The sequence below is a fragment of the Salmo trutta genome, chromosome 12 (assembly GCF_901001165.1).
Source record: "Salmo trutta chromosome 12, fSalTru1.1, whole genome shotgun sequence".
Classification (NCBI taxonomy): domain Eukaryota; kingdom Metazoa; phylum Chordata; class Actinopteri; order Salmoniformes; family Salmonidae; genus Salmo; species Salmo trutta.
In genome coordinates this window covers 46,797,198-46,824,869 of record NC_042968.1, presented here as the reverse complement: position 1 = coordinate 46,824,869, position 27,672 = coordinate 46,797,198, and the positions used below count along the sequence as shown (strand labels likewise).

General features: G+C 42.5%; 1 protein-coding gene across 1 annotated transcript; it reads left to right on the top strand.

Annotated features, from left to right (window-relative positions):
- The first annotated feature begins 683 nt into the window (after positions 1-683).
- On the top strand, positions 684-27,672 carry LOC115202555 (b(0,+)-type amino acid transporter 1-like). Its single transcript, XM_029766677.1, has 9 exons — positions 684-704; positions 6,438-6,595; positions 10,345-10,389; positions 16,932-17,055; positions 17,224-17,327; positions 17,577-17,673; positions 26,074-26,223; positions 26,742-26,916; positions 27,547-27,672. Exons 1-9 carry the CDS (start codon positions 684-686, stop codon positions 27,603-27,605), a joined length of 933 nt encoding a protein of 310 aa, XP_029622537.1. The 3' UTR covers positions 27,606-27,672.

Here is a 27,672-nt window from a genome sequence, read left to right as displayed (position 1 = left end):
CATCAAGCATTGATCATTTGAATCATCTGTGTCGTGTGGGGGGTGGGGGGGCAAAAACCCAAAATGTGCACCCCTTGGGATCCCGACGACCGAGTTTGGGAATCTCTGAATCTCTACACAGTAGACTTTGTTTACTGGCACTTCTTGGGTCAGGTCATAGGTTAGGCCACTGGGGGGCAGTAATGTATAAAGTGATGGGTCAGGTCATAGGTTAGGCCACTGGGGGGCAGTAATGTATAAAGTGATGGGTCAGGTTATAGGTTAGGCCACTGGGGGGCAGTAATGTATAAAGTGATGGGTCAGGTTATAGGTTAGGCCACTGGGAGGCAGTAATGTATAAAGTGATGGGTCAGGTCATAGGTTAGGCCACTGTGGGGGCATTAATGTATAAATTGATGGGTCAGGTTATAGATTAGGCCACTGGGGGGCAGTAATGTGTAAAGTGATGGGTCAGGTTATAGGTTAGGTCACTGTGGGGCAGTAATGTATAAAGTGATGGGTCAGGTTATAGGTTAGGCCACTGTGGGGCAGTATTGTATAAAGTGATGGGTCAGGTTATAGGTTAGGCCACTGGGGGGCAGTAATGTATAAAGTGATGGGTCAGGTTATAGGTTAGGCCACTGGGGGACAGTAATGTATAAAGTGATGGGTCGGGTTATAGATTAGGCCACTGGGGGGCAGTAATGTATAAAGTGATGGGTCAGGTTACAGGCACATTATTCCTTTTAAAATTCTTCAAGCTCTGTCAAGTTGGTTGCAGACATTTTATGTGTTTGTTGTCCTGGGAATTAAACCCACTATCTTGGCTTTGCAAGCACCATGCTCTACCATCCGAGGTACAGAGATTTTCAAGACGATTTAAGTCAAAACTCTAACTTTGCCACTCAGGAACATTCAAAGTCTTCTTGTTAACAAACTCTTAAGGATCCGCCCAATTTTTCAATTTTTGCCTAAAATCACATACCCAAATCTAACTGCCTGTAACTCTGGCCTAGAAGCAAGGATATGCATATTCTTGGTACCATTTCAAAGGAAACACATTGAAGTTTATGGAAATGTGAAAGGAATGTAGGAGAATATAACACAATAGATCTGGTAAAAGATAATACAAAGAAAAAAACACCCTTTCTTTTGTATTTTTTTGTACCATCTTTGAAATGCAAGAGAAAAGCCACAATGTATTATTCCAGCCCGGCTGTAATATTGATTTTGGCCACTAGATGGCAGCAGTGTATGTGCAAAGTCTTAGACTGATCAAATGAACCATTGCGTTTCTGTTCAAAATTTGTCCTGGGAAATGTTCTTGTTTCTTACAGCCTCATGCTAATCGCATTAGCCTACGTTAGCTCAACCATCCCGTGGAAGGGTAACCGATCCCGAAGAAGTTAATATGATGCAGCCACCACCATGCTTGAAAATTTGAAGAGTGGTGCTCAGTCATGTGATGTGTTCGATTTGCCCCAAACATAACGCTTTGTATTCAGGACATAAAGTTAATTTCTTTGCCTCATATTTTGCAGTTTTACTTTAGTGCCTTATTTCAAGCAGGATGCATGATTAGGAATATTTTTTATGTACAGGCTCCCTTGTTTTCAATGTAATTTAGGTTAGTATTGTGGAGTAACTGCAATGTTGTTGCTAAACTCTAACTGTTTTAAAGTCACCATTGGGCTCCTTGTGAAATCCTTGAGCGGTTTCCTTCCTCTCCGGCAACTGAGTTAGGAGGACGCCTGTAAATTTGTAGTGACTGGGTGTATTGATACACCATCCAAAGTGTAATTAATAACTTCAACATGGTCAAAGGGATATCAATGTCTGCCTTTTTTTACATTTTTACCCATCTACCGATAAGTTCCCTTTGCGAGACATTGCAAAACCTCCCAGGTCTTTGTGGTTGAATCTGTGTTTGAAATTCACTGCTCAACTGAGGGACCTTACATACATAATGACTCAAGTAAAAGTAAAAGTCACCACAGTAAAATACTACTTGAATAAAAGTCTAAAAGTATTTAGTTTTAAATATACTTAAGTATCAAAAGTAAATGTAACTGCTAAAATATACTTAAGGATCAAAAGTCAAAGTATAAATAATTCCATTTTTTACATATTAAACTTTTACAAATGAGATTGCATTATTTTTTTTTTATACGGATAGCCAGGGGCACATGCCAACACTCAGACATTATTTACAAACTAAATATTTGTGTTTAGTGAGTCCGCCAGATCAGAGGCAGTAGGGATGACCAGGGATGTTCTCTGTTTAGTGAGTCCTCCAGATCAGAGGCAGTAGGGATGACCAGGGATGTTCTCTTGATAAGTGTGTGAATTTGACCATTTTCCTGTCCTGCTAAGCATTCAAAATGTAACGAGTACTTTTGGGTGTCAGGGAAAATGTGCGGAGTAAAAAGTACATTATTTCCTTTAGGAATGTAGTGAAGTAAAAGTAGTCAAAAATTACAGATACCCCAACAAAAACACTGAATTAAAAATACTTTAAAGTACTACTTAAGTACTTTAAATCAATGACTATACATAAAGTAGTCTACTGAGACAGACAGTGATGTGTTGCTCAGTGGGGAGGCTGAGGGAGACTAATATAGAAGGAAGCAGAGGAGACAGAGAGAGGTTAGTACAGTGTGGAGGCTGAGGTAGACATTAATGTAGGAGGAAAAGAGGAGACCGAGAGAGGAAGTAGAGAGGTTAGTACAGTGGGGAGGCTGAGGGAGACTGTAATGTAGGAGGAAGCAGAGGAGACAGGGAGAGAGAGAGGAAGTAAAGAGGTTAGTACAGTGGGGAGGCTGAGGGAGACAGAGCGAGAGGTTAATACAGTGGTTCCCAAACTTGGGGTCGGGCCCCATGTGGTGTCCCCTGAGAGAATCTGTACTAATCTCATCAAACAAGTTAGGGGGGAAAAAATGATACTTATGTTTCAATATGAACATCTCACCAGGACCCATCTTCCCTATAGACCTACAATAAAATGCAACCACTGTATCTGGGACCTTTATCACACCAGATAATAATAAACCAGACTGGATCAGTCTGGGACCTTTACCACATCAGAAAATAATAATAAACCAGACTAGATCAATCTGGGACCTTTACCACATAAAATAATAATAAACCAGACTAGATCAGTCTGGGACCTTTACCACATCAGATAATAATAATAATAATAAACCAAACTAGATCAATCTGGGCCCTTTACCACATCAGATAATAATAAACCAGACTAGATCAATCTGGGACCTTTACCACATAATAATAATAATAATAATAATAATAATAAACCAGACTAGATCAATCTGGACCACAGTCACACACTTGTTTTAATATCCCTGAACGACAAACAAAATCTATATGTTTTTTTCCAAGACATGACGGAGAACAAAATAAAGTGAAGTTGTTTAGAGACAGTTTTTTTCCCCCAGAGTACCACAGTGGTTTGTAAACCAGGCTTTAGTGACATTTAACACGGTAGAGAAAAAGCCCACGTCTTTAAAAATATACACAGCGTCTGTGTAGAGGTGTTGCTGTGAATTTATCAGGGGGGGGGGTTTATATTTGAAGAGCAACACAGTGACATCACTTCCTGCTCAAGCAACGTCTAGCAAAGATCAAGAAAGCACGATGTCCTGTTTTTATAATATCACATGTCCATCTTTTTAGGTTTTTCAAACTAAAGTATAAACACCACTGATTACCAGCTGTGTTGACCAGTGTAAGGAAGTGACTACGACAGATTGATGAGGAAATTGTTTTTTTATTTAATCCATTTTTAGAATAAGGATGTAACCTAACAAAATGTAAAAAATCAAAGGGGTCTGAACACTTTCCGAATGCACTGTATATAACTAATAGGCTAAGTGAATGAACCTACAGCAGCCATAATGGCTGGGGGTTATTGTATAACTAACAGGCTGTGTGTTTATAGATGGACTGAGGTAATAATGGCTGGGGGTTATTATATAACTAACAGGCTGTGTGTTTGTAGATGGACTGAGGTAATAATGGCTGGGGGTTATTATATAACTAACAGGCTGTGTGTTTGTATGGACTGAGGTAATAATGGCTGGGGGTTATTGTATAACTAACAGGCTGTGTGTTTATAGATGGACTGAGGTAATAATGGCTGGGGGTTATTATATAACTAACAGGCTGTGTGTTTGTAGATGGACTGAGGTAATAATGGCTGGGGGTTATTGTATAACTAACAGGCTGTGTGTTTATAGATGGACTGAGGTAATAATGGCTGGGGGTTATTGTATAACTAACAGGCTGTGTGTTTGTAGATGGACTGAGGTAATAATGGCTGGGGGTTATTGTATAGCTAACAGGCTGTGTGTTTTGTAGATGGACTGAGATGATGAACCTACAGCAGTCAAGGTGATGATGGCTGGGGGGCATTTTGGCTTGTTTTGCTGTTCTCCAAATAGCATTTTTAGAGATTTTTAAATTGTATAGAAATGCAGTAAATGAGCTTCAACATTGTAATTTATTTTCTATGTGGTTACCCCTTAATGTGTGTGTCTGAGAGAGAGAGAGCCTGAGTAGATTTACACAGCATAGGATCTCCAGTGGCTCTCACGATCATTAATGTAATACGCCAGCCAGCCAGCCAGCCCGCCCAGAGCAGAAAGCTTTTACTACAGTGTCAGCCGGTACCAAACTCTATCCCCCCCTGTATTAACCCTGCTGTAGTCTGTTCCACACTCACTGAACTCACTGATCCCAGTATGTCCCAAATGATACCCTTATCCCTGTATAGAAAATAGGGTGCCATTTCATACGCGGACTAAGTCTCACTGGCTCTCTCCGTCAAAATGATTCCTCTCAGAACAGCAATCTGGGACCTTTACCAAAAAAACAGAGCACAGGGTTACTGAGTGACTCTGGCACCAGTAGCTGACTGACTGAGGAATGTTAGGAAGCTGTTTACGGGTCGGTACAGCTCAATAGAACTACTGCTTCATTCTGTAGTTTACACCGTGAGGCTCTCAGGAAACCAGGGTCGGTACCTCTCAATAGAACTACTGCTTCATTCTGTAGTTTACACCGTGAGGCTCTCAGGAAACCAGGGTCGGTACCTCTCAATAGAGCTACTGCTTCATTCTGTAGTTTACACCGGGAGGCTCTCAGGAAACCAGGGTCGGTACCTCTCAATAGAGCTACTGCTTCATTCTGTAGTTTACACCGGGAGGCTCTCAGGAAACCAGGGTCGGTACCTCTCAATAGAGCTACTGCTTCATTCTGTAGTTTACACCGTGAGGCTCTCAGGAAACCAGGGTCGGTACCTCTCAATAGAGCTACTGCTTCATTCTGTAGTTTACACCGGGAGGCTCTCAGGAAACCAGGGTCGGTACCTCTCAATAGAGCTACTGCTTCATTCTGTAGTTTACACCGGGAGGCTCTCAGGAAACCAGGGTCGGTACCTCTCAATAGAGCTACTGCTTCATTCTGTAGTTTACACCGGGAGGCTGTCAGGAAACTAGGGTCAGTACCTCTCAATAGAGCTATTGAATTTTCCAGTGATTATGTAGATTAATTGTCACATTTTCCCCTTTTTTGTCGCTTGTGTGCGTCATTTTGACTCTACAGACGATTCTGTAAAAAAATAAGACCCCTGAGCCCTTTGGGGATCTGTGCTTGTCTTACAAACCCCGCTTTAGCTCCTTCCCCGTTAACCACACAGACAAATGGTTGGTATCTACGGACGCAGAAGAAACACACCATGTTTAAAAGGGGTTAAAAGTCCTAAATTACGCCGACTCATTGAGTTAACTACTCACTAACTCACACTACGCTGTGTTTATTAACAGGCCAGTCACTCATTGATTGAGTGGTGACACACACTCGATTAAAAATAATATATATAAAACAATAACACAAAATGCAATAATGGAAATAAACAGACTATATAACCTTAACGTAGACAGGGGTATTACATGTCAAAACAAAACGTTCACATTAAGAGACGTGGATGAGGGGTAAAACATTCACATTAAGAGACGTGGATGAGTGGTAAAACATTCACATTAAGAGACGTGGATGAGTGGTAAAACATTCACATTAAGAGACGTGGATGAGTGGTAAAACATTCACATTAAGAGACGTGGCTGAGGGGTAAAACATTCACATTAAGAGACGTGGATGAGTGGTAAAACATTCACATTAAGAGACGTGGATGAGTGGTAAAACATTCACATTAAGAGACGTGGCTGAGGGGTAAAACATTCACATTGAGAGACGTGGATGAGTGGTAAAACATTCACATTAAGAGACGTGGATGAGTGGTAAAACATTCACATTAAGAGACGTGGATGAGTGGTAAAACATTCAAAGCTTCCCAACAGGAGACAGGGGTTTAATCGCTGGTTCTACCGCCTGTATCACCCTCTCAGGAAGTTGTCATAACCACTTCCTGTCTCTCTCTGCAGGTGGGCCTTTTGAGTGGGATTTGTCTGATCGTAGGAACAATGATCGGCTCCGGCATCTTCATCTCCCCTAAGGCAGTGCTGCTGGAAACGGGAGCCGTAGGACCATGTCTGTGTGTCTGGGCCACCTGCGGGGTGCTGGCTACACTGGGTGAGGAGACAGACAGACAGACAGACATTACTTGACCTGTCCTGGGTAATCTCTAACCAGACACTAGTGGTGGGAAAGAATGATAGGAATCTCCTAAATCAGGAATGACCAAAGTGCTGAGGCCCCGTGTGAGAAGGGCCCCGTGTGAGAAGGACTGGAGATGCATCCCAGATGGCACCCTAATCCTATGGGCCTGGTCCTACTACCCCATAGGGCTCTGGTCTAATGTAGTGCACTATAAAGGGAATAGGGTTCCATTTGGGAGGCATACTGACTGTGAGAAGGATTGTGTCAGTGTGTTCAATCCCCCAACACCAGTAAACAGGAACATGGACATAGGTGCACCTAACATGAACCCTGCTGATTTATTAAGAGTCTAGGAGGGAATTCCTCTCCCAACATGAACCCTGCTGATTTATTACGAGTCTAGGAGGGAATTCCTCTCCCAACATGAACCCTGCTGATTTATTACGAGTCTAGGAGGGAATTCCTCTCCCAACATGAATCCTGCTGATTTATTAAGAGGCTAGGAGGGAATTCCTCTCCCAACATGAACCCTGCTGATTTATTAAGAGTCTAGGAGGGAATTCCTCTCCCAGTCTGGGTCAGCTAATCTCAGCATCCAGAAACAAATTGTCTGTCACTAGTGCAGGGCTCTGACCAGCTACTGGTTAACATCTGTGACTAGTGCAGGGCTGTTATACCCAATTCCCAGACCGCATTTCATAAGTGTCAAAGGCTTTTATTGACAATTACATGAAGTTGATGCAAAGAGTCAATATTTGCAGTGTTGACCCTTCTTTTTTCAAGACCTCTGCAATCTGCCCTGGCATGCTGTCAATTAACTTCTGGGGCACATCCTGACTGATGGCAGCCCATTCTTGCATAATCAATGCTTGGAGTTTGTCAGAATTTGTGGGTTTTTGTTTGTCCACCCGCCTCTTGAGGATTGACCACAAGTTCTCAATGGGATTAAGGTCTGGGGAGTTTCCTGGCAATGGACCAAAAATATTGATGTTTTGTTCCCCGGGCCACTTAGTTATCACTTTTGCGTTAGGTGCTCTATCATGCTGGAAAAGGCATTGTTCGTCAGCAAACTATTCCTGGATGGTTGGGAGAAGTTGCTCTCGGAGGATGTGTTGCTGCCATTCATTATTCATGGCTGTGTTCTTAGGCAAAATTATGAGTGAGCCCACTCCCTTGGCTGAGAAGCAACCCCACACATGAATGGTCTCAGGATGCTTTACTGTTGGCATGACACAGGACTGATGGTAGCGCTCACCTAGTCTTCTCTGGACAAGTTTTTTTCCGGATGCCCCAAACAATCGGAAAACAGATTCATCAGAGAAAATGACTTTACCCCAGTCCTCAGCAGTCCGATCCCTGTACCTTTTGCAGAATATCAGTCTGTCCCTGATGTTTTTCCTGGAGAGAAGTGGCTTCTTTGCCACCCTTCTTGACACCAGGCCATCCTCCAAAAGTCTTCGCCTCACTGTGCGTGTAGATGCACTCACACCTGCCTGCTGCCATTCCTGAGCAAGCTCTGTACTGGTGGTGCTGCAGCTGAATCAACTTTAGGAGATGGTCCTGGCGCTTGCTGGACTTTTTTGGGTGCCCTGAAGCCTTCTTCACAACAATTGAACCGCTCTCCATGAAGTTCTTGATGATCCGATAAATGGTTGATTTAGGTGCAATCTTACTGGCAACAATATCCTTGCCTGTGAAGCCCTTTTTGTGCAAAGCATTGATGACGGCACATGTTTCCTTGCAGGCAACCATGGATGACAGAGGATGAACAATGATTCCAAGCACCACTCTCCTTTTGAAGCTTCCAGTCTGTTATTCAAACTCAATCAGCATGACAGAGTGATCTCCAGCCTTTTCCTCATCAACACTCACACCTGTGTTAAGAAGAGAATAACTGACATGATGTCAGCTGGTCCTTTTGTGGCAGGGCTGAAATGCAATGGAAATGTTTTTTTGGGATTCAGTTAATTTGCATGGTAAAAGAGGGACTTTGCAATTAATTGCAATTCATCTGATCACTCTTCATAACATTCTGGAGTATATGCAAATTGCCAAATTTGTGAAAATTAATATTTGTGTCATTCTCAAAACCTTTGGCCACGACTTTACACTTCTTTAGACCAGAGCCCTATGGCTCCCTATTCCCTATATAGTGCACTACTTTAGACCAGAGCCCTCTGGCACCCAATTCCCTGTATAGTGCACTACTTTAGACCAGAGCCCTATGGCACCTCATTCCATACATAGTTCACTACTTTAGACCAGAGCCCTATGGCCTGCATCAAAAGTAGAACGCTATATAGCGAATAGTGTAGACCACTAAATAGGGAATAGGGTAGAACACTATAGAACAGGCTACTGGTCTGTAGACGGGAGACCGGTCCCACCGGGCTACTGGTCTGTAGACGGGAGACCGGTCCCACCGGGCTACTGGTCTGTAGACGGGAGACCAGTCCCACCGGGGTAAATATAGAAGTGCTACATTATAAAAACTTAAACATTACATGTGTATAATCCTCTGTTCATACAGTGCCTTCAGAAAGTATTCAAACCCCTTGACTTATTCCACGTTTTCTTGTTACAGCCTAAATTCAAAACTGATTTTAAAAAATGTTTCACATCTACACACAATAACCCATAATGACAACGTGAAAACATGTTTTTAGACATTTTTGTAAATTTATTGAAAATCAAAAAAAAGACACACATTGTCTAATTTCCATCAGTATTCTCTCCCCTGAGTCAATTCATGTTAGAATCAACTTTGGCATCAATTAAAGCTGTGAGTCTTAATGGGTAAGTCTGTAAAAGCTATGCACACCTGGATTGTACAATAGATCCCTCAGAGCCCCTAAGGATCCCTCAGAGCCCCTAAGGATCCCTCAGAGGCCCTCATAGCCCTATACATTCCCCAGAGCCCTATATAGGTCCCCCAGAGCCCTACGGATCTCCCAGAGCAGAATGGATCCTCCAGAGCCATCAGAGCACTACAGAGCCCTGTAGATCCCCCAGAGCCCAACGGATCCCCCAGAGCCCTATGGATCCTGGTCAAAAGTAGGGCAGTTCTGTATAGAATAGGGTACCATTTGAGATTAAATCTTTGCCATTTATTCCAGTACCCACCCTGTATTATCATGCGGAAGTTTCAAATATCACTCTATACCGTAGTACTTTTGGCTACACCCTATGGGCCCTGGTCAGAAGTATGAATATTAAAATGTGTATATACTGTCACGTTTGTGTCCAGGAAACAAATGGCACCCTACTTCCTATATAGGTCACTACTTTTGTGCTCTAGTCAGGGGGGCCCCGTAGTGCTCTAGTCAGGGGGGCCCCGTGGCGCTCTAGTCAGGGGGGCCCCGTGGCGCTCTAGTCAGGGGGGCCCCGTGGCGCTCTAGTCAGGGGGGCCCCGTGGCGCTCTAGTCAGGGGGGCCCCGTGGCGCTCTAGTCAAGGGGTCCCGTGGCGCTCTAGTCAGGGGGGGCCCGTGGCGCTCTAGTCAGGGGGGGCCGTGGCGCTCTAGTCAGGGGGGGCCCGCGGCGCTCTAGTCAGGGGGGGCCCGTGGCGCTCTAGTCTAAAGTAGTCCACTAAGTAGTGGATCAGGTACCATTGGGGATGCATCCTATCTCTCTGTTCTTATCACTTCCTCAATAAAACAGTTTTATGAGATTTCTGTTTTGAATGTCAACACAAACTGTTTAAACGTGGTTCTGTAAACACGTGTTGTCTCTCAGGAATCAGCTGAACTTTATAACAGAGGAGCTGGAAAACCCATACAGGTGAGTGTCCATACAACGACATTTAGGGTGCGTCCAAAATGGCGCCCTGTTCCCTGATGGGCCCTGGTCAACCGTAGTGCACTATGTAAGGAACAGGGTGCCATTTGGGACGCAGCCTTACTGAGCCTGGATTTCCACTGTCATTCATCCTGTCCAAAGTGGCTACCAGTGCAGTGAGTGCCTCATATACTGCTCACTAGTAGCAGTGCGTGGGTAATATCACTGAGGAAGCCGTGCGTGGGTAATATCACTGAGGAAGCCGTGCGTGGGTAGTATCACTGAGGAAGCCGTGCGTGGGTAGTATCACTGAGGAAGCCGTGCGTGGGTAGTATCACTGAGGAAGCCGTGCGTGGGTAGTATCACTGAGGAAGCCGTGCGTGGGTAGTATCACTGAGGAAGCCGTGCGTGGGTAGTATCACTGAGGAAGCCGTGCGTGGGTAGTATCACTGAGGAAGCCGTGCGTGGGTAGTATCACTGAGGAAGCCGTGCGTGGGTAGTATCACTGAGGAAGCCGTGCGTGGGTAGTATCACTGAGGAAGCCGTGCGTGGGTAGTATCACTGAGGAAGCCGTGCGTGGGTAGTATCACTGAGGAAGCCGTGCGTGGGTAGTATCACTGAGGAAGCCGTGCGTGGGTAGTATCACTGAGGAAGCCGTGCGTGGGTAGTATCACTGAGGAAGCCAGCCAAGCGTGGGTAATATCGCTGGGGAAGCCAATCCAGTTAAAAATCCATATTACAACCTGTGTGATAATTGCGTTGTTTGCTCTATAACCCATTAGTTTATACACCGCCGTGATATACAGTATGGCCCGTGACAACAAAAAGACAACAGTCACACAGTGGAGGAATACATTTCGTATGAACCACAAGTCCACAATTAAAGCAAATATTTCACGTAACAAACAGTTACATGACCTTCAGCATGTTCAAGCAAGTTAATGTTTCCGAACAGTTTACTAAACTAGTGATTTTAGGAACCACAGAGTTACAGCAAGTCAACACAAAGACAACAGGAGCACTGCCTGCACTATTCCTGTACCATTTAAACATCATCAAATCACCTGGGCCATAATCAGCTTAGTCTAACAAACCTAACCAGAACATAAACAACTTAGTCCAATCAACAGAGATAAATATCATGTGGCTGTCCATGGTACTGATGGGTGTGTGTGTGTGTGTTGACTCACCCTATTTGTAGACTACCGTAATTTCCGGACTATTAAGCGCACCTGAATATAAGCCGCACCCACTGAATTTAAAAAAAATATTATTTTGAACATAAATTAGCCGCACATGTCTATAAGCCGCAGGTGCCTACCGGTACATTGAAACAAATGAACTTTACACAGGCTTTAACGAAACACGGCTTGTAACAAAAATAAATAGGCTTTAACGAAACACGGCATGTAACAAAAAAATAATAATTTGCAGTAAGCTTTAGTTGTGTTTTTGCACTGAGTCAATTCCTCACGCTGCTGTTTCCAACGTCTTATCATCAACTCATTAAGACCAAGCTCCCGTGCAGCAGCTCTATTTCCTTTTCCAACAGCCAGATCAATCGCCTTCAACTTGAAAGCTGCATCATATGCATTTCTCTGTGTCTTTGCCATGATGAGGGTGACAAAATGACTACCGTAATCTGAATGATGGGAAGTTTGAGAGCGCTCGATTTAATCTAAACAGTAAACAAAAAAGTTGTTTGACCTTAACCCGTTCGGCAATTTCATTGGTCTAATGAAAGCTTCATGCCGCCAAAAAACTGAGCACATCACAGAATGTTTTTTTTTTTTAGAAAAAAAATTGAAAGCGTGAAAAATCCATATATTAGCTGCGTCATTGTTTAAGCCGCGGGGTTCAAAGCCTGGGAAAAAAGTTGCGGCTTATAGTCCGGAATTTACGGTAGTTGAACACCAGTACCATCCTCCTCTCTTTCATGTTCACAACACGGTCTACGACTCTGTCAGAGAGAAGTACACGCTTTTAGTTTTTAGACTAGGCTACCTGGCTAAAATACATACTAGACTAGCTTCCTCGCTGGGCAACAATGAACCAGCTAAGTTATTTAGCTAGTTAAAACCTCTTACATCTACACGTTCCGCTAGCGGAACGTCTGCTCCAATATCCAATGATGGGCGGGGCGCGAAATACAAACTCCTCTAAAATCCGAAAACTTCCATTTTTCAAACATATGACTATTTTACAGCTATTTAAAGACAAGACTCTCCTTTATCTAACCACACTGTCCGATTTCAAAAAGGCTTTACAGCGAAAGCAAAACATTAGATTATGTCAGCAGAGTACCCAGCCAGAAATAATCAGACACCCATTTTTCAAGCTAGCATATCATGTCACATAAACCCAAACCATAGCTAAATGCAGCACTAACCTTTTATGATCTTCATCAGATGACACACCTAGGACATTATGTTATACAATACATGCATGTCTGTTCAATCAAGTTCATATTTATATCAAAAACCAGCTTTTTACATTAGCATGTGACGTTCAGAACTAGCATTCCCACCGAACACTTCCGGTGATTTTACTAAATTACTCACGATAAACGTTCACAAAAAGCATAACAATTATTTTAAGAATTATAGATACAGAACTCCTCTATGCACTCGATATGTCCGATTTTAAAATAGCTTTTCGGATGAAGCACATTTTGCAATAATCTAAGTACATAGCCCAGCCATCACGGGCTAGCTATTTAGACACCCAACCAGTTTAGCCTTCACCAAAATCACATTTCCTATAAGAAAAATTTTCTTACCTTGCTTGTTCTTCGTCAGAATGCAGTCCCAGGACTTCTACTTCAATAACAAATGTAGGTTTGGTCCCAAATAATCCATCGTTATGTTCCATCAAGACGTTTTGTTCGTGCGTTCTAGACACTATCCCAACGCTAAATCTCGGCCACGAGCATGACGCAGAATGTGACAAAAAATGTCTAAATATTCCATTACCGTACTTCGAAGCATGTCAACCGCTGTTTAAAACCAATTTTTATGCAATTTATCTCGTAGAAAAGCGATAATATTCCGACCGGGAATCTGCCTGTCTGTATACTGAGGGAAAAACCGAAAGCCGGGGGCGGGGCGGGTCGCGAGCGTAAGGCTTAGTCCACTGAGTGACCACTTAGCTTTTGCTCTCCTTTGTTTCAGCCAGGGCTTTGAATTACGTCATTCCTGTTTTTCCCGGGCTCTGAGACTCCATTGGAGACGTGGGAAGTGTCACGTAACAGCAGAGATCCTTAGTTTTTGGGAGAGATGTCAAACAAAGAAAATAAAAGGTCTGACAGGGTACTTCCTGAACAGAAGCATCTCAGGTTTTTGCCTGCCATAGGAGTTCTGTTATACTCACAGACACCATTCAAACAGTTTCAGAAACTGTGGAGTGTTTTCTCTCCAAAGCTAATAATTATATGCATATTCTAGTTTCTGGGCAGGACTAATAATCAGATTAAATCGGGTACGTTTTTTATCCAGCCGTGAAAATACTGCCCCCTAGCCATAAGAGGTTAACGTGAGCCTACTATATCTAGGCTACATATTGAACATCAATCGTCTCAGGCCAGTGGCACAACGTGGGAATTTATGGCTAGATCAGAATCACTGTTATAATCATTGGCCTGTACAGAGAATTAAGTAAAAACCACAAGTCCAAATCTCCATGTCCATCTGTCCATGGCTTATAGGAAAGGGCCAATTTAGCTAGCTAGCTACTGCATCAACACAAGCAGACCAGAAACAGACAAGTTCTTTCTGACAATGATGACGTTTTTGCCTAGGATGTGATTTGATTGGTGTGAAGCCAAATCCAAAGTGACTTCCCTTGTGGGGTGGTTTTGCTGCACCAGAACTGTCCACAGTTGAGCTCATCTCAATCCTGATTGGCTAATTATTTAAAAATTTTTTAAATATCAAGGGAGGTCAAATGCTCGCTGGCGTCTGTCAATCAGTCATGAGTCTGGAGACTCATATCTCCCTCACTAGCTTTAAGCACCAGCTGTCAGAGCAGCTCACAGATCACTGCACCTATACATAGCCCATCTGTAAACAGCCCATTTATCTACCTCATCCCCAAACTGTATTTATTTATTTATCTTGCTCCTTTACAACCCAGTATCTCTACTTGCACATTCATCTTCTGCACATCTACCATTCCAGTGTTTAATTGCTATATTGTAATTACTTCGCCACCATGGCCTATTTATTGCCTTTAATCCCTTATTTTACCTCATTTGCACTCACTGTGTATAGACTTTTTGTTTTATTTTTTTCTACTGTATTATTGACTCTGTTTTGTTTATTCCATGTGTAACTCTGTGTTGTTGTATGTGTCGAATCGCTATGCTTTATCTTGGCCGGGTCGCAGTTGCAAATGAGAACTTGTTCTCAACTAGCCGACCTGGTTAAATAAAGGTGAAGTAAAATTATATGCTGCGGCGGCAACATGTCATACTCATTTTGGCCAGACAGCATCAGATACATCTGCTACACATACTGAGACAGAGGGGCGCTGTTTCCATCGCTAATTTGATTTCTCAGATGAGATCATTTTCCTTTCATTCTCAAGTGGTTAGATCTATGAAAACAGAGACAAAAGATACATTGTTTAATAATTGTATTTGTTTTATTGGTCTGATTTTTGGGGAAGCCTGGCTTCTCTTGGCATTCACGCGCCATGAATACGCACCACTGCCTTTACTGGTAGGACGACAACAAGAGATTTCTCAACTCTGTCTCCATCTGTGTGCTACATGATCCTCTAACACTGGTGTCTGTGTGCTATGTGCTGGTTGTAGTCTCTCTATCTCACACTAACTCTCTCTCTCTATCTCTCTCTAACAGAAACCTTCCCCTGGCCATTATCATTGGTATTCCCTTGGTGTCTGTTGTGTCTTTGGGCACCATTAAACTGAAGACATGTTTATCAAATAACTCCCTGTAATTATTATTACGCGATTAAACTGATTAATCGTTTAACTGTAATTAACTACAAGATCACGGCACCAAGGAAAATATTCAGATTACAAAGTTATAATTTTCCTAATATAACTTTCCTATATTATAATATTATATTATAGTATAGGCCGATTATCTTCTGGTTTAAATGGTGTATTTTACCTCGCGTCCAGTCTCATTCCAAACGTCGTAAATTGTTATCTGCACGAACCCAGTCTTCACTAAGTCATCCATACATCAATTGTCTTAAAATCATTTATTTACTAAACTAAGTAATTCACATAAAGCATACAAACAGTGGTTCTCGTTACAAAGAAATGGTGGAGGAATGTTCCCTAGTGGGCTAAACCGGCATGGCGGCTTGTTAAACAAACAAGGGGGTTGGGGGCAGCGGAGAAGGCACAACAGAGTTGATAAATATTAACATGCTAATCCTTTGCACATGAACGCTCACTCATTCGGGAACAATTGCAATCAATATATATTTACATTTTTTTACATTTACATTTTAGTCATTTAGCAGATGCTCTTATCCAGAGCGACTTACAGTAGTGAGTGCATACATTTCATACAGTACTGGTCCCCCGTGGGAATTGAACCCACAACCCTGGCATTATAACACCATGCTCTACCAACTGAGCCACACGCTCAGTGTGTCGTCGGGGTCCTTGTTGGAGAGTTTTTGTCCTGTTGGAGAGTTTTTGTCCGCGTTCTCTTTCTCTCGGTTAGAATGGATCTTTCAAAACGACATTCGTTCATGTCGTTATAGAATGTATGTTTCGTCGGTCTTCGCGTTCAATGATACCGAATTTCTAGCTGCAGACTAGCAATTAATATCAAAGACTTGTTATTATTCTGTCGGTATCGATAGTCTAAAAGTTTAACCACGTGGTATGGTTAAAGTTCAGTCGAGGAATGCATGGTCAAACCTTGGCTCTCTCTTCTGAGATAAGCTGGTCGAAAGAAAGTAATTCTGGGTGGGGGTTTATACTGAACATAGAAAAGGCTGTCACATGACGCCTTGTCCTGTCTGTGTCCCTGGGGCGTGCCGATGACTGAGTTAAGCTTTGTACAGAAATACAATTCTCTCACATTAACATCAGTACATAGCATCTCAACATATTCCAAATAGCTTTAATCTTATTAAATCATTTTATACAACCATTAGATGTAAGTCTCATCGCTGAGGCTAGTATATAAACCTTAGTATGGTAATATGGCCATATTGTCTCTAATGAGCCTCACAAAATTGTACCAAGCGGACCAGTTCGTAGCTGGATTCTTCACCGATCTTTCATACCTTCTCCAGAACATAAATGTTGTTTGGTTCTCCAATTCTGTGAGGTGGAAGAATCCTTTGTTCTCTCCATGAAACCACTCTGTCTCTTTATACTGGGGCCATGAGGCAGGACATTCCATTTGGAATTTACGACCGCCTTCACACAGCCTTGTGTCAGAAGTATAGAGGCCGGGGGATGGTGCATAGAAAACCCAGAGGGCAACATCATGACACTGTGTACTATGTGTTGGTTGTAGTCTCTCTCTCACACTAACACTCTCTCTCTCTAACAGAAACCTTCCCCTGGCCATTATCATTGGTATTCCCTTGGTGTCTGTGTGCTATGTGCTGGTCAACATTGCCTACTTCAGCGCCATGACCCCTACGGAACTACTGCAGTCTACTGCTGTCGCTGTGGTAAGAGAGTCGTCATGGAGACAGAGAGGGACGGAGACAGAGGAAGCCATTGGTTTGGCTCATATCATATCTCCCTTAGCAAGAACAAGATGCATTCTTTTCAACAAACAATTACATTTTATTTATTTTCTCCTTGTCTCCTGGGAGGGACTTGTTTGTGACCCTTAGACTTTTGGTGACAGAGTGCTGTACCCCCAGTCGTGGGTAGTCCCTGTGTTTGTCGTCTTCTCCACCTTCGGAGCGGCCAATGGGAGCTGCTTCACTGCCGGCAGGTAAATGGACAACTTCAGGAAGACATTTTATTTTTTTGCTAATAAAATTGAATCAAGCAAAAGTATTTTATAAAGACCTTTTTATATCAGCAGTTGTCACAAATTGTTTAACAGATCTAATCTGCTTTTCTAAAATAACAGAGCACAAGCAGAGGTTAAAAATGGTGAAAAGAAAGCAAACAAAATTCAGGTTCAACATATTGCCAATATTATGTTAAACTAACATGTTTGTGCTCTATCCCACCTCAGGTTGACCTATGTGGCAGGAAGAGAGGGTCACATGGTAAAGATCTTGTCCTATATCAGTCTGAAGCGTTACACTCCTTCCCCTGCCATAATCTTCAATGTAAGTCAGAGATACAGTGCCTTGCAAAAGTATTCATCCCACTTGGTGTTTTTTTCCTATTTTGTTGCATTACGACCTGTAATTTAAATGTATTTTTATTTGTATTTCATGTAACGGACATAAACACAAAATAGTCCAGTTTGGTGAAGTGAAATTAAATATAACTTGTTTCAAGAAATTGTAAAAATTTTAAAACAGATAAGTGCATATGTATTCACCCTCTTTACCATGAAGCCCTTAAATAAGATCTGGTGCAACCAGTTACCTTCAGAAGTCACATAATTAGTTAAATAAAGTCCACCTGTGTGCAATCTTAGTGTCACATGATCTCAGTATATATACACCTGTTCTGAAAGGCCATGGAGTCTGCAACACTACTAAGCAAGGGGCACCACCAAGCAAGGGGCACCATGAAGACCAAGGAGCTCTCCAAACAGGTCAGGGATAAAGTTGTGGAGAAGTACAGATCAGGGTTGGGTTATAAAAAAATATCCTAAACTTTGAACATCCCACGGAGCACCATTAAATCCATTATTAAAAAATGGAAAGAATATGGCACCACAACAAACCAGCCAAGAGAAGGCCGCTCACCAAAACTCACAGACCAGGCAAGGGCATTAATCAGAGAGGCAACAAAGAGACCAAAGATAACCCTGAAGGAGCTGCAAAGCTCCACAGCGGAGACTGGAGTATCTGTCCATAGGACCACTTTAAGCCGTACACTCCACAGACCTGGGCTTTACGGAAGTCTGTCCAGAAAAAAAGCCATTGCTTAAAGGAAAAAAATAAGCAAACATATTTGGTGTTTGCCAAAAGGCATGTGGGAGACTCCCTAAACATGTGGAAGAAGGTACTCTGGTCACATGAGACAAAAATTTAGCTTTTTAGCCATCAAGGAAAACGCTATGCCTGCCGCAAACCCAACACCTCTCATCACCCTGAGAATATCATCCCCACAGTGAAGCGTGGTGGCAGCATCATGCCGTGGGGATGTTTTTTCATTGGCAGGGACTGGGATACTTGTCAGAATTGAAGGAATGATGGATGGCGCTAAATACAGGGAAATTCTTGAGGGAATCCTTTTTCAGTCTTTCAGAGATTTGAGACTGGGATGAAGGTTCACCTTCCAGCAGGACAATGACCCGAAGCATACTGCGAAAGCAATACTTGAGTGTTTTAAGGGGAAACATTTAAATGTCTTGGAATGTCCTAGTCAAAGGCCAGACCTCAATCCAATTGAGAATCTTTGGTATGGCTTAAAGATTGCTGTACACCGCCAGAACCCATCCAACTTGAAGGAGCTGGAGAAGTTTTGCCTTTGAAGAATGGTCAAAAATCCCAGTAGCTAGATGTGCCAAGCTTATAGAGACATACCCCAAGAGACTTGCAGCTGTAATTCCTGCAAAAGGTGGCTCTATAAAGTATTGACTTTGGGGGGGTGAAAAGTTATGCACACAAGTTTTCAGTTTTTTTGTCTTATTTCTTGTTTGTTTCACAAAAATAAATATTTTGCATCTTCAAAGTGGTGGGCATGTTGTGTAAATCAAATGATACAAACCCCACAAATATCGATTTTAATTCCAGGTTGTAAGGCAAAAATAAATTTAAAAATGCCAACGGAGGTGAATACTCGCAAGCCACTTTATTACATGATGTCTCTATGATGATCTCCTCACCTCAACTTTACTCAGCTCATTGTACTCTAACTCAACTCAGTTTACTCTAATAGCCCAATATGACCATGACATGACTGAATGTTGAGTCCTGTGTGTGTTAATAAGGATATTATAGTTTTATGTTTTTAGATTAGTTTTTATTTCTATTAGTTTAAAGATTTGTATGTGAAATTCAGTTTAGTTTGTTCGTTTTCAGATCCACCCCAGCTAGCATTTTGGTTCCTTGGAAGTTGTCAGAACATATGTTTTTGGTTTCCCCATTTGTTCTGGGAACGAAGCCGTACATTTCTTGACAAGTAAAACTGAATGTTTTTCAAGGTTCTGAGACGGAGGTGAAAATTATAATTGTTCTGGGAACGTACATTTTTAGGTTGAAGGGAGGTTCTGAGAGTGTTTTACTCTGGTTCCAGGGAGGTTCTGAGAATGTTTTATTATGGTTCCAGGGAGGTTTTGAGAATGTTTTATTATGGTGCCCTGAAAGTTTTCCTATGAAGATTTATTAACACTGAGAGCGGCCTCCCGAGCTCTCATCTGTTTCAGGCACTGCATAGCAGTGCTTGAGGCGTTACTACAGACCTGGGTTCGATCCCAGGCTGTGTTACAGCTGGCCGTGGCCGGAAGTCCCATGAGGCGGCACACAATTGGCCCAGCATCGACCGGGTTATGGGAGGGTTTGGCAGGCCGGGATGATCCTTCTCCCATCGCGCTCTAGCGACTCCTTGTGGGGGGCCGGGCACCTTCAAGCTGACTTCAGTCGCCAGCTGGACAGTGTTTCCTCCGACATCTTGGCTTCCGGGTTAAGCGAGCAGTGTGGCAAGAAGCAGTGCGGGTTGGCAGGGTTGTGTTTCAGTTAACATGATTTTTTTAATGACTACCTCATCATCCACATACTGGGTGTATTGTATGTAAGGTCCCTCAGTCGAGCATTTCAAACACAGATTCAACCACAAAGCCCTGGGAGGTTTTGCAATGCCTCGCAAAGAAGGACCCCTATTGGTAGATGGGTAAAAAAAGCAGACATTGACATCCCTTTGAGCATGGTGAAGTTATTAATTACACTTTGGATGGTGTATCAATACACACAGTCACTACAAAGATACAGGCGTCCTTCCTAACTCAGTTGCCGGATAGGAAGGAAACCGCTCAAGGATTTCACAAGGAGGCCAATGGTGACTTTAAAACAGTTAGAGTTTAGCAACAACATTGCAGTTACTCCACAATACTAACCTAAATTACATTGAAAACAAGGAAGCCTGTACAGAAAAAAATATTCCTAAACATGCATCCTGTTTGCAATAAGGCACTAAAGTAAAACTGCAAAAAATGTGGCTAAGAACTGAACTTTATGTCCTGAATACAAAGCGTTATGTTTGGGGCAAATCGAAAACATAACATGACTGAGCACCACTCTTTATATTTTCAAGCATGGTGGTGGCTGCATCATGTTAACTTCTTCGGGATCGGTTACCCTTCCACGGGACGGTTGAGCTAACGTAGGCTAATACAATTCGCATGAGGTTGTAAGTAACAAGAGAATTTCCCAGAACAACTTTTGAACAGAAATGCAATGGTTCATTTGATCAGTCTAAGACTTTGCACATACACTGCTGCCATCTAGTGGCCAAAATCTAAATTGCAGCTGGGTTGGAATAATACATGATGGCCTTTCTCTTGCATTCCAAAGATGATGGTACAAAAAAATACAAAAGAACGGGTATTTTTTTCTTTGTATTATCTTTTACCAGATCTATTGTGTTATATTCTCCTACATTCCTTTCACATTTCCATAAACTTCCAAGTGTTTCCTTTCAAATGGTACCAAGAATATGCATATCCTTGCTTCTAGGCCTGAGTTACAGGCAGTTAGATTTGGGTATGTAATTATAGACAAAAAAAGTACAAAAAAAAATTAAAAGGGGCGGACCCTTAAGAGTTTGTTAACAAGAAGACTTTGAATGTTCCTGAGTGGCAAAGTTAGAGTTTTGACTTAAATCGTGTTGAAAATCTCTGTACCTCGGTTGGTAGAGCATGGTGCTTGTAATGCCAAGATAATAGGTTTAATTCCCAGGACAACACACATTAAAATGTCTGCATGAATGACTAAGTCGCTTTGAAGAAAAGCATCTGCTAAATGGCATATTATATATTATAGCAATGATCAACAACCAACTTGACAGAGCTTGCAGAATTAAAAAAATTATAATGTGCCTGTAACCTGACCCATCACTTTATACATTACTGTCCCCCAGTGGCCTAACCTATAACCTGACCCATCACTTTATACATTACTGCCCCCAGTGGCCTAACCTATGACCTGACCCATCACTTTATACAATACTGCCCCACAGTGGCCTAACCTATAACCTGACCCATCACTTTATACATTACTGTCCCCCAGTGGTCTAACCTATAACCTGACCCATCACTTTATACATTACTGCCCCCAGTGGCCTAACCTATGACCTGACCCCTCACTTTATACATTACTGTCCATTGCATGCATACAGGCCTTTTCGTGGCTTTCTTTTGCAAATGACTATGAATCAACAGACTTATTTCCTAAAACTTGTCAATACTAAATGTCATATTAAGGCAGAGATTCCCAAACTCGGTCCTCGGTATCCCAAGGGGTGCACATTTTGGGTTTTTGCCACACCCGTTGCTGACAGGTGTATACAATCCAGCACACAGCCATGAAATCTCCATAGACAAACATTGGCAGTAGAATGGCCTTACTGAAGAGCTCAGGGACTTTCAACCTGACACCGTCATAGGATGTCACTTTTCCAACAGGTCAGTTCGTCTAATTTCTGCCCTGCTAGAGCTGCCCCGGTCAACTGTAAGTGCTGTTATTGTGAAGTGGAAACGTCTAGGAGCAACAATGTCTCAGCTGCGAAGTAGTAGACCACACAAGCTAACAGAACGGGACCACCGAGTGCTGAAGCGCATTGTGAGTAAAAATCATCTGTCCTCAGTTGCAACACTCCACTTCTGAGTTCCAAACTGCCCCTGGAAGCAACGTCAGCACCATAAGTGTATTTCTGAAAGCTTAATGAAATGGGTTTCCATGGCCGAGCAGCCGCACACAAGCCTTAGATCACCATACGCAATGCCAAGCATAGGGTGGAGGGGTGTAAAGCTCACCGCCATTGGACTCTGGAGCAGTGGAAATGAGTTCTCTAGAGTGATGAATCACGCATCGCCAACCACGCATCGCCATCTGGCAGCCAGACAGACGATACTGGTGACATATTATTTTGTAGCTCACACGGTGCGGGTTCTACAGGCGATTTCATTACGATTTTGTTGTCCGGATCTTCTCGTGTAGAAAAAGGCTGCTTTTAGTTTCAGAGGAACCATGTAAGATATATATAATAGATGGAGATTCTGAGGAATGTTTTTTACCAAACCCGCTTTGGTCCAGATGCAAGCGCAGTTTGGCGGGTCATGATTCGACCTTCGCCTCTCCCGAGCCCGTTGGGGAGTTGCAGTGATGAGACAAAATCATAATATCACGAAATTGGGGGGAAAAAATGGGTAAATTACAAAAAAATACACATGAACAAACTTGCAAAGAGGGACTATCCGTACCAAACTTTAGACATTATTCTTCCACCCCTGGATGATAATAGAGAGAAATATGGTGTCTCCAATTGTCCTGGAAGAAGTGGTCCCTTAAACAATGTAATATGGTGTCTCCTATTGTCCTGGAAGAGGTGGTCCCTTAACTTGTTATGGATAGGGGGCAGTATTTTCACGGCCGGATAAAAAACGTACCCGATTTTAATCTGATTATTACTCCTGCCCAGAAACTAGAATATGCATATAATTATTAGCTTTGGATAGAAAACACTCAAGTTTCTAAAACTGTTTGAATGGTGTCTGTGAGTATAACAGAACTCAATAGTAGAGTGATTTATTTCAGCTTTTATTTCTTTCATCACATTCCCAGTGGGTCAGACGTTTACATGCACTCAATTAGTATTTGGTAGCATTGCCTTTAAATTGTTTAACTTGGGTCAAACGTTTCGGGTAACCTTCCACAAGCTTCCCACAATAAGTTGAGTGAATTTTGGCCCATTCTTCCTGACAGAGTTGGTGTAACTGAGTCAGGTTTTTAGGCCTCCTTGCTCGCACACACTTTTTCAGTTCTACCCACAAATGTTCTATAGGATTGAGGTCAGGGCTTTGTGATGGCCACTCCAATACCTTGACTTTGTTGTCATTAAGCCATTTTGCCACAACTTTGGAAGTATGCTTGGGGTCATTGTCCATTTGGAAGACCCATTTGCGACCCAAGCTTTAACTTCCTGACTGATGTCTTGAGATGTTGCTTCAATATGTCCACATAATTTTCCACCCTCATGATGCCATCTATTTTGTGAAGTGCACCAGTCCCTCCTGCAGCAAAGCACCCCCACAACATGATGCTGCCACCCCCGTGCTTCACGGTTGGGATGATGTTCTTCAGCTTGCAAGCCTCCCCTTTATTCCTCCAAACATAACGATGGTCATAATGGCCAAACAGTTCTATTTTTGTTTCATCAGACCAGCGGACATTTCTCCAAAAAGTACAATCTTTGTCCCCATGTGCAGCTGCAAACCGTAGTCTGGCTTTTTTATGGCAGTTTTGGAGCAGTGGCTTCTTCCTTGCTGAGCGTCCTTTCAGGTTATGTTGATATAGGACTCCTTTTACTGTGGATATAGATACTTTTGTACCTGTTTCCTCCAGCATCTTCACAAGGTCCTTTGCAGTTGTTCCGGGATTGATTTGCACTTTTCGCACCAAAGTACGTTCATCTCAACAGAACTCGTCTCCTTCCTGAGCGGTATGACGGCTGCGTGGTCCCATGGTGTTTATACTTGCATAGTATTGTTTGTCCAGATGAACGTTGTACCTTCAGGCATTTGGAAATTGCTCCCAAGGATGAACCAGACTGGTGGAAGTCTACAATTTTTTTTTTTAGGTCTTGGCTGATTTTCTTTTGATTTTCCCATGATGTCAAGCAAAGAGGCACTGAGTTTGAAGGTAGACCTTGAAATACATCCACAGGTACACCTCCAATTGACTCAAATGATGTCAATTAGCCTATCAGAAGTCTCTAAAGCCATGACATCATTTTCTGGAGCTTTCCAAGCTGTTTAATCTTAGGGCTCAAATCCCGTTAACGGATTGACAGCAGCCAGTGAAAGTGCAGGGCGCCAAATTCAAATAACAGAAATATCATAATTAAAATTCCTCAAGCATACAAGTATTATACACCATTTTAAAGATAAACCTCTTGTTAATCCAACCACCGTGTCCGATTTCAAAAAGGCTTTACAGCGAAAGCACACCATACGATTATGTTAGGACAGCGCCTTGTCACAAAAAAACAGCAATTTTCCAGCCAAAGAGAGGAGTCACAAAAACCAGAAATAGAGAAAGTTAATCACTAACCTTTGATGATCTTCATCAGATGGCACTCATAGGACTTCATGTTACACAATACATGTATGTTTTGTTCAATAAAGTTCATATTTATATCCAAAAATCTCAGTTTACATTGGCTCGTTTACTTTGGGCTCCTCATTCATCCGGATGTGAAAATACTGCCCCCTTTCCCAAACAGGTTTTAACAAGAAATTTGTGGAGTGGTTGAAAAACTAGTTTTAATGACTCCAACCTAAGTGTATGTAAACTTCCGACTTCAACTGTATATTCCTTAAATATTGTAATATGGTGTCTCCTATTGCCCTGGAAGAGGTGGTCTCCACTGATAGACCATCTCTCAGTAAATGTACACTACGCTTTGGTCCTATTATTGCTCAAGCAGTATCTATTTGGTGGAAAATGTAACTGGGAATCAAAATGGCATACCCATACTCCTATATTTCACAATAATGCCTTGCGATCTGGAGGGCGGTCCAAATGTAGAGTATGTACCCTTAGAGATACCAATCTGTACCCTTAGAGATACCAATCTGTACCCTTAGAGATGCCAATCTGGACCCTTAGAGATGCCAATCTGGACCCTTTAGAGATGCCAATCTGGACCCTTAGAGATATCATGGACCGTAATGTTTTGAGAACATTCCAAGCTCTGAAAGACCCATTACCAGGCTCAAAGACATACATTACCAGGCAAATCCTTTTTTCTGTATTTACATCTTAGGTCAGCCATGCTGGCCTCTGGAGTCCCTTGGGAAATACAACTACCGAACCATCCTATGATGGGATTTATAAATACATTTCCTGGGCTCCTGAAAGGACTGATCTTTATATATGAACAACTCTTGGAAAGCTCATATTGTGAGCATTAAAAAAGTATGGTCCACAGATCTAAATGAATCTGAACAGCCTTTTAGCGGGAACAGAATATGGAAAAATATGACCTTGACATCCTGTAATCCAAACTATCAAGTTATACATTTTTTAAGTTCATTCACAGGAAACATTTTAAGATGAAATTGGCCCCAACTGTTCACTGAAACCTGTAGGAAACTGAAATTCCCATAGAAAAACGTTGTTTTTTAATGTTCTCTGAACTATTTGAGAACATTTCCAATGTCAGACCAGTCGGAGAACATTGCTAGAACATTACCAGAAATGAAATGTAACTATGTTTGTACTTTTAGGGAAAGTTCTGTTTAAAGTAATGAAATGCCAAGAAATAACGTTTTTTACTTGTCAAGTTCCTTAAATGTGCTGCTTCAGTTTACCCTGTTGTTGTGGTGGTTGTAGGGTATTCTGGCCGTATTCTACATTATCCCAGCAGACATCAACACCCTGATCAACTACTTTAGTTTCGCCCAGTGGGCTTTCTACGGTCTCACAGCTCTCGCTCTCATCGTCATGCGCTTCACCAGGAAGGAACTCAAGAGGCACGTCAAGGTAAGACTAGACTCACATTGTCATACGTCCAAGTCCTGTATATTAATTTTTGTATTTAACCTTTATTTAACTGGGCAAGTCAGTTAAGAACAAATTCTTATTTTCAATGACGGCCTAGGAACAGTGGGTTAACTGCCTTGTTCAGGGGCAGAATGACAGATTTTTTACCTTGTCAGCTCGGGGATTCTATCTAGCAACCTTTCAGTTACTGGCCCAAAGCTCTAACCAGTAGGCTACCTGCAGCCCCTCATCTCTTGGCTATTGGAAGAACATAGTTATAACTATCAGGTTGAACTCATGGATGGTCAGTCCTAACATCCATAGCTCTGTCTATACATTTTAGAGTGGTTACATTTCCCCAGCCACATCCCTCAGCTGGTTACCACAACAAATGGGGTGGTAACCGCTTTGATGTTTTTCTGAATCCTAGATTCCCTTAACCTGTTTTTAGAGCAATACTGTCCGAGATCCCTCCTGTGAGACTGACAGGTGGTTATGTCCTGGTTGTCCCCCAACAGTGTCCCATGGCCATAGCAGCGCTGGTGGTGATAGTGTCCTGCTACCTGGTCCTAGCACCTATCATAGACAAGCCAGAGCTGGAGTATCTGTACTGTACCATCTTCATCCTCAGCGGTCTGCTGCTCTACTTCCCCTTCGTACACCGCAAGTTCAGCTGGACACGCAGGGTCATGAGTGAGTAACGACCTACTGCTCAGAGTTGTTGACACTTGAGGGTTGGAGAGATCCTTTATCCCAAAATAGCCCCCTGTTCCCTGTGTAGTGCACTAGAAGACAACACTGACTGTGTCCCAAATGACCCCCTATTCCCTTTGTAGGGCACTAGAAGACAACACTGCCTGTGTCCCAAATAGCCCCCTGTTCCCTCTGTAGTGCACTAGAAGACAATACTCTTTGTGTCCCAAATAGCCCCCTGTTCCCTCTGTAGTGCACTAGAAGACAACACTGTCTGTGTCCCAAATAGTTCCCTGTGTCGTGCACTACCCTATGGGCCCTGGTGAAAGGTAGTGCACTATAATATAGGGGATAGGGTGCCATTTGGGAAGCAAACACTATCTTCTGCAACTTGGGTCTTTTTTATGTTTCAAAATGTTTTATTCCTCAGTGAGGGGTACTGGAGTTCTTCCCCTTTAGATAATTCCAGTCATTGTGGAGTTCAACTCAAAAGGTCACAGAGCCTATAGATCATGCTGTGATTGGGCTGATGTCACCTTTATTAACCGTTTTTATTAAGGTTATTTATTATTAACCTTTAATTAGCCTGATTGGTCCAATCTGACCTTTAACCTCTCACCTCCCCTGCAGGGCCAATCACCATGCACCTCCAGCTGCTGATGGAGGTCGTTCCTCCTGAGAAAAACTAATAGAGGAAGATAATAAACAGCCTAAACTGACTGATGTGGACAAATGTATTTTAGTGCATCCCAAATG

Coding starts and splice junctions, on each gene's coding strand:
- LOC115202555 (XM_029766677.1), top strand. CDS start 684: ATGTATAAAGTGATGGGTCAG. Junction 17,056..17,223: donor AGTCTACTGCTGTCGCTGTG/GTAAGAGAGTCG, acceptor TGTGACCCTTAG/ACTTTTGGTGACAGAGTGCT. Junction 26,224..26,741: donor AACTCAAGAGGCACGTCAAG/GTAAGACTAGAC, acceptor GTCCCCCAACAG/TGTCCCATGGCCATAGCAGC.